The sequence below is a fragment of the Bubalus bubalis genome, chromosome 3, assembly GCF_019923935.1.
Source record: "Bubalus bubalis isolate 160015118507 breed Murrah chromosome 3, NDDB_SH_1, whole genome shotgun sequence".
NCBI classification, from domain to species: Eukaryota; Metazoa; Chordata; class Mammalia; order Artiodactyla; family Bovidae; genus Bubalus; species Bubalus bubalis.
The window spans coordinates 38,361,748-38,373,324 of record NC_059159.1 but is presented as its reverse complement, the minus strand read 5'-3'; the positions used below and the strand labels follow the sequence as shown (position 1 = coordinate 38,373,324).

General features: G+C 48.6%; 1 protein-coding gene across 4 annotated transcripts in view; it reads right to left on the bottom strand.

The window, feature by feature from the left end:
* Positions 1–2,114: 2,114 nt before the first annotated feature.
* Positions 2,115–11,577, bottom strand: part of ANKFY1 (ankyrin repeat and FYVE domain containing 1) — a 69,371-nt gene continuing 59,908 nt past the window's right edge. For all 4 annotated transcript variants that reach the window (XM_045164898.1, XM_045164899.1, XM_045164900.1 and 1 more), the window contains 6 exons: positions 10,555–10,702; positions 9,976–10,066; positions 9,548–9,672; positions 7,758–7,904; positions 6,684–6,774; positions 2,115–6,157 (listed from right to left, as the gene is read on the bottom strand). In XM_045164898.1, coding sequence (XP_045020833.1) covers positions 6,025–6,157; positions 6,684–6,774; positions 7,758–7,904; positions 9,548–9,672; positions 9,976–10,066; positions 10,555–10,702 — 735 coding nt within the window. In that variant the 3' untranslated portion in view covers positions 2,115–6,024. The remainder of the gene's footprint in view (positions 6,158–6,683; positions 6,775–7,757; positions 7,905–9,547; positions 9,673–9,975; positions 10,067–10,554; positions 10,703–11,577) is intronic.

Here is an 11,577-nt window from a genome sequence, read left to right as displayed (position 1 = left end):
GCCCTGTCACACCAAGGACTCCTCCCAACCAGCCTCCAGGTCCTGGCAGTCCCACCCCCTTACCTGTTCCCAGCATTCCTCTGGCTGAGGCCTTCCTTTCTCACCCGCTCTAACTGGACTCCCTCCAGCTACAACCCCGCAGCCCCCTCCTGCCAAGTCCTCTCCTGCTGATCAGGGCATTATTCTCCAACTAAACCTCTCCCATGGCTCTGGCATCTGTAGAGATGAGGTCCTAACTTCAGCAGCACAGGAGGCCCTCCTGTGGTCCGTCTCCTCTCAGCCTCCATTCTCTCTCCCACCACCTCCCACGTGCTGAGCCCTCCAGCCTTCACCTTGCTTTATGTGTGCAGCACCTTCACCCAAGCTGTCCCTTCTGCCCGGAATGACACCTCTTGTGCTCAGTTTGTCTAGCTCTTGTTTCGTGGTAACTCAGTCAACTGAGAGGCCTCGCTAACTGTCAACCCACCAGTGGATTTAGATGTGCTTTCCTCTAGGAAAATAATTCTGCATTCACTTCTAAAGTAACGACCGTCACAGTGCCCTGTAACTGTGAACTTCCTGCCAACCTCGCGCGCTGGACTGCAGACCGTCTTTTGAGATGGGGACTGAACATTACTCGGCTGTGTAGCCCCACGGCTACTGTACCTAGCACATGGGAAGTGTGCTATTCGCTCTGGCAGATGAGGCAAGCACGGCCTGAAGCACTTAATAAAGGCACAAAGCAATGAAGCTGAGCCTAGAACTCAAGGTTCTTGTCCCGATTCAGTGCCATGGTCCTGTGTCCACAGTTTGGTGTGTGTCTGCCCTCCTGGAACAGGACAAACAACAGGAGGTGAACTTGAGTGAGGACCTTGTTCCAAGTTCCACACACCCCTTGAGCACGGTGCCTGAGGCTTCCTGGTGACTCAGCCCCAGGTTAATGGAGGACTAGTGTCATTGCCACTGCTCTCCTGAGTTATTCAGTATTTACCAAGCATCTGTGTCCCCTGGGGTTGGGGCTGGGAGGACAGTGAGGCTCCTGCCCTCGGGGAGCTCACAATGTGGCGGAGTGAAACCCTGGCTAGAGCAGCCAGAGGCCACTCCTGGGGGAGGAACGTGGGGACAGCCTGGGGGCCAGGTCCAGAGTTGTTTAGATCTTTCCAAAAACAAACTGAGAAAGAAAAGGAACAAAACCAGAGCCATCCCAGCCATGTATGGACTAATCTGATTTCCACCCTCGAAAGCACTTCTACTACCTGGGCCGCCAGACTCCTTCAAACGGGCAGCAGACATGACCCCCCGGCCTGCGCCCGGGAGGACCTCACCGCGCACACCGACTCGTGTACCTGCCCAGGAGGGAGGGCGCATCACTCATCACGGCTCACCTTCCCCAGGGCAACCCTGTGAGCCAGGAGGAACCACGGTCACTTCTATTTTATAGACTCGAAAATTGAGGGACAGAAACCATGCAACTTGCCTGTTTTGTACTCACTCAGTATTTACTGACATAATATGACCAATGTTCTCCTCAAGGATGGCTATTAGGATTACTTGGGATTGTTTCACGAAAGCCCCTAACAGTGCCTATTAATTATGAGAAAAGCCACCAGAAAAGATTTATCAATCACTACATCTGGCCTGAACAAGGGGTGAGCAAAATGGAGGACAGGTAAAGGAAAGGAAAACACTAGCTCAAGAAGCGTGAGGGCCACGTGAGCTACTGGATTTGTGCGACTGCATGGGGGGGCGGGGAATGGATCACTAGACTTTAACTTGCAAACCACTATTCTTGCCTTAGTTTTCTCTGAAACCCACAGTAACAGTCCTTTCTTCAGACCGCAGCCAGCAGAAACCTCACCATGGATCTTCTCGAGTCACTCCTAAATAATGAAGTCAGGGAATTTCCAGGGTCTGCGGAAGAGCTGCAGTGGGGTCAGGGGGCTGAGCCGGAGCAGCTGTGGTCACGGGTGTCACCGTGAGCTGAAGTCTGGGCCAAGAGCACAGTACATCCAGGCAGCTGGTGGTTATGCCCACAACAGCTATTTTTTCACTGCTATCAACAATGTGTTTCTGAAAAAAGTGTTGGAAATTCAAACTTTCCTGGAGGGTAGTTGTTAAAGAAATGTATTCACATGTCAGGACTTTAAAAAAAATTTGTGTATTTAATTCTTATTGGTACTTTTTGCGTTAAAAGGAACTACAAATGTTATTAAGGTTTCCACTTTAAATGCACAATTTTACCTCATTTTATTTATAAGGACTTGTTACAGAAAATGCAAATATCAATATTTGAAAAATACATTCCATTACACGAACTCCAAAGAAACAGTGCTGATAAGCGCCATGGTCCTCCTGATGCCCTCGCCCCACACTGACCACCACCTGGAATGGCTTGGAAGCCAAAGCAACCAACCTAAATATGTGCCTGCGGTTTCCGCCCAGGCCTCCCCCTTGGTAGAGCACACAGGGATGTATGTCATGGTAACAGCCAACTCCACGCATCTGCCCAAAAAACGATGTTAAGTCATTAAGTTGAGCAGGCTGCCAACTCAAGACTCCCTAGCTACAGAACACCAACACTGTCTGTTTTAACAGGTTAGTATATTGTTTATGCCACACAAAAAAGTAACTGTATAATGAATGATCTTTCAAAAAAAGTCCTTAAGGCATCTATTGTAACTTCTGGAAATTCAGTAAGTGTTTTAGTCAAATAAGTCAGCTCTTCACTGAATTACTTCCACAAAATGAGAACGTGGCTTCCAAACCCCTTTAGGAAATTGTTTGCCCTCGGCTTCTTCCTCTCCCTGGCTGGGCGTGGGGAGCCATGCTACTGTCACCTGGAGAGTGAGTTTGCCTTTCAGATCTAATCATTACATAGCTCAATTGGGTTTTCTCCTCCAGATTAAAAATAAAACAAAACCGAGATGGAGATCAAGGCTCTCCCCTGTCCCAAGGCTTTTTGTCCACTTCCTGCTTATGGATAAGATGAGCACAACCCGTGTAATACGACAGGTGGGAGACATGAACCAGGAGTGGCAGTGAACCCACAAGCACGTTGAGCTCCACGCGAGGAGCCCATTTGGGGGGAGCGGTGAGGATGCTGAAAAGGGTGGTCACAAACAACTCAGGGCTCTGAGGTAGAGGGCCAGCGGTCATGTGGACCCCCACTCCTGGAGAGAGAGAGGCAGGTGAACTGGGCAATCTAATCCGGCCTCAACTGAATCAGTAACTGGGGTTGACAACACACTGGCAAGAAATTCCAGACAGAACACACATTCTAACATGTCATTCAGTGAGACACCACTAAAAAGAACTGGAAATTGAGAAGTCCTAAATGCAGGCACTTAAGTTTGTGGCAAGTTTCCTGTATTCGAGGATAAGAGCAAGTTAGTTTTAGCCACTCTGTTTAAACGCAGCACAGTTTGTACCTTCATCTTTAAAAAAAAAATGACGTAAGAATATGCTGTCTCTCAGATCTGATGAGCAAGCGGCAGGTAAAAAGCTAACTTAGAGTTAACAATGTAGACTGATGCAGCAAATTATATTTCAATCAAGTTTAGTCTTCCTGCTCTACTCACCCACAACTGGCAACTTTCTGAATGAATAAAACTGAGCTTTAAGCTATGGATTAAATTGTGACAAGAACAGCCAGGCAGTTTGTTCTAGAGTCAAGTTCGATGGCTTGGAGAACACAAAGAGGACCAAGAGCATGTCGAGTCCCCCCAGAGCAGCCACCACGTGAGGAACTGAGAGAGTGGCCCTCCCGCCCATCGAGAGAGCCAGGGAGAGCCTAAGACTATGGAAAGGTGCTTCTTCTAGATCTACAAGAATGCACTCTGAAGATGCTGCAGAGCTCACAGAACGTTCCCCCCAACCCGTGGAGGCTAAGTACCATCACTGTCCCTGGACTCTGTGAAGGTAAACAAGCTTGACAACTTCAGACATGATTATAAGATTTTGTTAGAGTGCAGTTAGAGGCAGGATTGTTACTGAGATTGGTATATTTACGACAGGGGCAGGACAACCAGCCTCATCCCTCACTCAATTTCCATCCTCCTCTCTCCACCATGGACGGTGAAAGAACAGGATAAAAGTACCAAACACCTCGATTCATACCTGAAGCATAATTACCTTACTTTCCAGTGACAGAATCAAACCACCCGACTAAGGTCTACTTACTCAGGCCCTGTTCAAGCAACAGAAAATGGAAACTGAACACATGCTCCACATGGTCAGGTGTTTGCCAAGACCAGTTGTTTTTCTAGAAAAATTCAGTATGAAATAGGTCAGAGACTTTGGGGGGATAGGGAACTCTTGTAATTAATTTTTTTCTTTGAAACACTGCACAAGCTCATATTAACATAGAAAGCATATATATCTTATAAATCACAGAAATATTAAAAAAAAGTAGCACTCTGGTTTATCAGCTCATTTTACACACATATTTAGGCAACAGGATGTATAAATTCTACAGTGACATGGAGGACATACCCAATAACCAAACAAAAAAACAGACTGCTGCAAAAAAATATTTAGTCCCTTTTACACATATATGCACACTTCATTAATGCAAAAAAAAAAAAAAATGTAGTGGTTACTAAATGTCTGAAAAAAACAGTATATATGATTGAGATTGTTAATCTCTGAGTATAGCTGTACAACACATATTGTTCATATCAGAGTGTTTTTGTTTTTTTTTTTTTCCAAAGCAGTGGTATAAGTTTCCCTCTAAATGTGCATTTTAAAAAAACTGGCCAAACCTTCAAAAGAAAAAAGAAGTTTAACACCTCAGGGTTAATATATATGTACTAGCAGCGACTAAGGCCTGACAGGTTCCGGGGGCTTCATTCAGCACATGAGCCTTCCAAAATGGGGTCACACATGCTTGGCCAGGGCCTTTGGCTGGTGGCTCTCACAGGGAAGATCAAGAACCTACGCAGAGCTGGGACCCAGGCACCCCCTGTGAGGGTGCTCACAGAGTAACTGGGAAGGTTTTTAGCAAGAAACACTCATGTCAAGGAGATGGGACCTGCTGGTCTGAGGCTGCAGATTCCCTCTCCTCACTTGGCCCCGTGTGACTCTCTTGCTCCAAAGGACACTCCGAGGGAGTTTTCCGTTTAAGACTTAGTGTGAGCTGAGGTCCAGTCAAAGCTGACTGGTAGAATCACTGATGCACAGATATGTGAGGGTATTTTTGAAAATGGATTTTTAGATTGGAATCACCAGTAATGCAGCTATATAAAAAGTGCAGCACAATAAAAGTGCATTTTCTCTACCACTGCCTAGCGGCAGGTAACTGAGGACTCCACAGACAGGACATGGCAAGATGAGAGAACAAGACGGCTGCTAGGAGGTGTCAAGCTGCCAGAGTGCAGTTGGACACCCCAGTAGTATGAATACCGGTAAAGCTTTCAGTTGTTAAGGCCACAATTTTTCAGCTCTCATCTTTGAACCCTGTTTAGAAAGATTTCACCTTTTTTAAAGGGGTAGTTCACTAAAAATACAGCTTAGCTTTTCCAAAAAAACAAAAAAAGAGTGAGAACTTCAGGCCAAGAGGATCCTATTTACCTTTATGAAAACACTGTGCAGAGAAGTCCACAGCCACTCACCCTAGAGGAGACCCAGCTCTCGTTGTGCAGCCAGACACCGGCTTCCTACGGTCAGGCTCAGACTGGGAAGTCCGCCCAGGCAGGAGACGTCATGAATGCTCTGAGATGGACACTAAGCTACTGGAAGAGAAAATGGGTTTCAAGTGTCCTTGTACATTGCTAGCAGAATGGGGTCTAATTCCTATCATATTTACCACTTAGGCTAAAAGGCCTGGTCCGACTAGTGAGACACCTAGTGACCTCGATCATGGTCTGACACACTGACAATCATACAGCATTGTCTGAAATGGGATCTATCCCCTGGTCCACAACTGTTCCAGTCTCTTGCCGCGGGAAGACGACTGCCAGCTCCTGCTCTGGGTGGGGTCAGGCTGGTGAGCAGAGCAGCTGCTGGGGAGGCGACTGAGGATGTGGCCTGGACCTTCCTGGGGGCTCACTAAGAGACTCCCCCCAAAGTCAGGACATCAAAGCAAATGTTGCAAACTCGCACAGGCTTGTTCAGGTCAAACTTTATAATAGGAATCTCCTTGGTCGAGCATTTATGGCAAAGAAGACGTCCGCAGTGACGACTGTGGAGGCAAAGAAAAGAGGTGTGAGAGGGGTTCTTGCGAGTAGACTGCGGCTGGGCGCGTGAGCACTGTCACGGCAGCCCCTGCGGCGGATGCACGAGCCCGTCCTGGTGCTCGGCAGTCAGCTCTGCCCCTTGCCGGCTCACTCACACCGAGGCCTGTATAACTGACAGTCCATGGTAACAAAATTCTGGCCAGTAATTAAGTTAGAGTGATCCGGAAAAAGCCTCTTGCTTTAAGGCTCAAGACAGGCTCAGCAAGAGCTAGGGAACTCGCACACTTGGGGAAGATGACGCGAGGCCTGACAGGCTGCCTAGGACAATGGACCCCAGCATTCCACAGGAAAGCCAACCGTCTGAGTGTCTGCTGGCCTCCCTACGTCTCTGACGTGGGCAGGGTCCCGTGGTCATGTTTTTCCCAGGAGAGTCCCGGGCCCTTGCAGGTTCGTGGTTTATCGTGGGGAAAGGCAGAAGCAACCTGCAGAAGCCTCCTTACTCCTCTGGTGGCTGACTGGGGCGGGCCTTACCAGTGATGTTTGCGCGTTGTGACTCCGAACTTGGCAGTGCACTCGTAGCAGTTGGAGCCATCGCACCACGGAGGCTCCTTGGACAGCATATCTGTAACAGCACAAGACCCATTCCTGTCAGATACTGACTGTGTCCGGCCAAACCGGGCAGCAGGGGGAGAAGGGAACTGGACCAGGAAACAAAGGAACACATGGCAGAGGGATGTGAGGGACAAGAGGGCAACAGAGCATGCCTCCTTTCACTCTGCTTTGCAGATACAGTAATCTTTTTCACAAGTCCAAGATCTGTAGTGACCCTGCATGGAGCACATCTATTGGTGCCATTTTCCCAACAGCATTTTCTTACTTCATGGGTCTGTGTTACACTTTGGTAATTCTCACAATATTTCAAATTTTTCATTAGTATTATATTTGTTATGGTAATCTGTGATCAGTGATCTTTGATGTTACTATTTTAACTGTTTTGGCATTTTTTAGCAATAAAGTATATATAAATACATTGTTTTTTAGACAGTGCCACTACGTATGCAACAGACTACAGTATTATATAAATATAACTTTTACATGCACTGGGAAACCACAAAGCTTCGTGTTGACTTACTTCATCACAATATTCACTTTACTGTGGTGGCTGGAAACTGACTGAGGTCTGCCTGTTCTAACTGGGTCACACAGGGGAGGAAAAGTCAGTGGGGCTAAACCAAAGGCCATTCTGAAGGATGGAAAGATTCGGCATCAGCTGAAGGATGAAGGGTGTGCAGACACGTAGCCAGGAGCACTGGGGAGACCTGCCTGGAGCCAATGGGTTTCCCATAGGATCTGGGAAAGCGGGAATCTGACGGGGCCCCAAAGCAGGACACGCTGTAAAGAGACTGCTAACAAGGACACTCCCCAACCCTGCTCAAAGGCGCTTTGCGGCATTCACAGACAAAATCCTAAACCATGTGGTGCCTCGAAAACTACCATCTCAGATTGTACGGCAAGTCATCCTGAGATTTCAAGACCACCAGTACACCTGGGTAACAGACACTGCCAGGGTGCCTGCACTGACGGAGCTGAACACAGGCCACTCACCTAACAGTCTAAAGAGCAGCTGCTTGGTAGCGACCTGGTAGTTGAAGATGTTGACCCCTTGGTTGTTGTTCACCCCCAGGCGGGCCCCCGAGCGGACGATGGCACGGCACAGGTTGGCGTTCCCTTTCATGTATGCCAAGAGCAGCACTGGAAAACAAAACCACATGCAGGGCTACTGCCCACCCGGGCCCAGCCTGGCCGTGCCAAAGGGCCAGCAGAGGATGGCCAAGGGCAGGACACAGCCCTGGCAGGACATTCGTTAGCAAAGTCCCCATGACACACAGAGGGCCCTGCGGCTCTGGTAAGAGCTCCGCAGAGGATCTGTAACATCTTGCAGCCAAGGACCAGTCAAGAGCCAGGGGCTCCAGAGACACACTCTTGCCCATTCAAAGCTTGGCCACAAGAGAACTGAGGAGGGAGCAGATGCCGCGGGAAATATGCACCACTGTCTCAGCTGCCTTCCTCCTGCACAGAACACTCTCCACACAATGCAACAAATTCTAAAGACTGGTGAGGTGTGCACACACGGAGAAAATCATAAACCAGTGTGGTCAGCCTGCTCCAGAAAGTTACTCAACCCCATGGAGCCTCTCTCCTGTGCCAGGAGTGGACACCCAGGCTCTGGCCGGCCCACCCTCCTGGTCCTCCCTACGACTACAGCTACCAGCAGCTCCTTTTTACTTACATTTCACAGATACTTTATTTAAATTCTTTAATTCTGAAAATGATTCACAAAAATTAGGTTATTATTTCAAAGGAGGAAGCAGGCATAGAGATATGATGGAGCTGGGTATCTGAAACCAGGTCTGTGTAATTCAGAAGCCTGGGCGTGAAGCACCTGCCTGCTTGCCAGCTCCCGGACCACGCTGCTCGCTGGAGCAGGTGCTGGGCCAGCAGCTCACTCCCAGGGCTGACCCCCCTGAAGCTTAGGCTGACCCCCCTGAAGCTTAGGCTTGCCACTGCCGGCTTAAAGACATGTCCATGAATCAAGGCCAAGAATTCTTCCCAAGGTCAAGAAGGAACGACCAAACATTTGGTTCCATGCAGAGGTCGGGCTACCTCACGGTGACAGCCCCGCTGTCAAAGGCCACAGAGGCTCTGTCTGGCGTGAACGGGGGTGCAGCAGCAGTGAACACTTCAGACAGCCCTGGGCTGGGGAGAGAGACCTGGGTTTCATCTTTGTTTCCTTACTTGAAAAGTGGGAACACACTGCATGTACTGCTTACCTTATACGGTTATTGTGAGTCTTCAGGAAGAAAATGAAGGCAAAAGTACAGCAAAAGCACTATGGAAGCTACACAAGTTAACACAGTGATTGTGGGTGGTGAGAGTACTACCATGAGAGAGGCCTGTTTATTAACCCCCTCAATCAAACATCAGCCCTTATCTGTAGAAAACATGCCTTCTCTGTGAATATGTACTATGACCCATTTCCTCCTTCTGAAGCACCTGTGAGGCAGCTGTATTTCCTCTCTCTCTCCGGACCTGAAAGCTTAGGAAGGGACCTAGTTGACTAGATACAAGGTAGATGAGGCCAACAGAAACAGGCGGGCCAGCCTGTCTGGACATGGATATGGCTTTGGAGCACTAGATACGCTTTAGATGTGCTTGTACCTAAAGTCAGACACTGCCAACTTCCACCTCAGGGATCTGTGATGCCACTCGCAGAGCCCAGCCGAAGTGCACGGGGCTGAGTGTCCTTCAGTAATGACACGTGTGCCTGGGCTCCTGATTTTCCAGGAAGCAAGGAACACCGGTGAGACGGGACCGACAAGAGCCTCACCACGTACCTGTGTTTCCTTCTGCATCCGGTTTATCCAGAGGATACTCGGGCATGCACTCTAAGAAGAGATCAAAGATGGCTGCAGCATTCTCCTTGCCATACTGTCCCAAAATGTGCAGTGGCGACTGGCCTCTGAGAAGACAAACTGGAAAAGTTAGGTGTGTATCTGCCATTGCCATCATGCGTAAAAGAAATGGGGCTGTCTGAACTCTGTGATGCTGGATAAATCCAAAGGACACAACAGTCATATAAGTTTACCTAAAACGTATTTTCAAAAAGAAAAGTTCCAGGGCACTAAAAGCTGGTCAAGTGCCCTAGTGACCGGTTCTGCACTGTGCACCTGGGGCTCATGTAAGATGCCTGTGACCACCAGCTCAGAGGGGCGCACCAGGGGACGTGGAGACCTGGCCTCTGCTCTGAACCACACATACTCACCGTAGATTAAACGCTTCAGCATCCACGGTGCACTCTGTCAGGAGGACCCGGATGTTGTTGAGTCGGCCGTGCATGACAGCAAGATGAAGAGCTGGGGAGGAAATCCTCTTACAGCGCGAGCCCAGACACACACACAGAGCATCTCAATTCTTCTCGGCCTCACAAATCTCCCAATGAATGGGACCCAGTCAGAGCAGCCACCATCCGCTCACAGCACTGCCACCATCCGCTCACAGAGCCCTCCTTTCCAGTCTTCACTGCCCCCAAGAATAAATCTAAATGCAACCTCCTAAGATTTGCTTTGTGCCTCTGCAGTTATCTAAAGGTGAGATTTAATGGCTTCACAAAAAGCCATTTGGGTTTCTAGGGTCACCATTCACATCAGGAGGCTGCCCAGGTCTCCATCAAGGAGCAGGCTGCATGCCCAGCTCAGAGCATTTCCTGTCACAGCCCGGCCCCTGTAAGAGCCAATCTCCAGGACAGGGAACAGATCCAATGGTGCGTGCTGCCCTGCCACCCCAGAAGGAAGGGAATGCTTGAGGCCCTTGGCACCGCACACAGGGAACACCTGGGAATTACCATTATTTCCATTCTCATCCACAGCAGCAAAGTCCACTCCATTCTCCAAGAGGACTGAGCAGATGGTGGGAAGGTCCTGCTGGGCAGCAAGGTGGAGGGCAGTCTGGCGGTGCTTGGTTAATTCATTCACTTTGGCACCTGCAAGAAGCTGATGACGTTGATTACATGAGCAGCCGCTCTACCACCACCAACCAAGGTCTGGCGTAAGGGGGCAAGCCTGCCAATCTCCTGCCCGCCAGGGTTTGCCCTCCTGGCTAAGCGGGGAGCTAACTCCTGGGGAGGCTCAGGCCCACAAAATCTGTCCCGAGGGGAAAGTAGCAATTACCAAAATGTCCAAAAAGCCACTTCTTAGGACCCAAATATACTAAGACTATGGGATATAATAAAACTACACAGGACTGCAGTGATCTGCACCGTCCTCACACACAGTGGACACAAGATGTCCAAGGAGAGATAGAGAAATGTGTACGTACACACACACACACACACATGCATACACGCTGAAGGTGTTTAAAAGCACATATACCAAACTCAACGCAGAGTTGGGAGTGAAAGGGAGATACTAACCACTTTCTGTCCTTTAAAAGCACATATACCAAACTCAACGCAGAGTTGGGAGTGAAAGGGAGATACTAACCACTTTCTGTCCTTATGTTTTTTAAGTTTCTCCACAATAAAAATATACTATTTTTGTATTTTTTTTAAAGAAAGAAAGCAACACAGAGAAGTGCAGAATCAAAGCAAGAAGGCCCTTTAAATAATATATATTCATTTATCATCCACTTTCTAACAGTTTCAAAGACAGCTACTAACAGAAAAGACTACATAGTGGATAAATACCATAGCATATATTTGAAAGTTGCTAAGAGAGTAGATTTAAAAATTCTCGGGCTTCCTAGGTGGTCCAGTAGTTAAGAATCTGCCTTTCAATGCAGGGGCCACTGGTTTGATCCCTGGTCTGGAAAAATCCCACGTGCCACGAAGCAACTAAGTCCAAGAGCCACAACTACTAAAGCCTGTGTG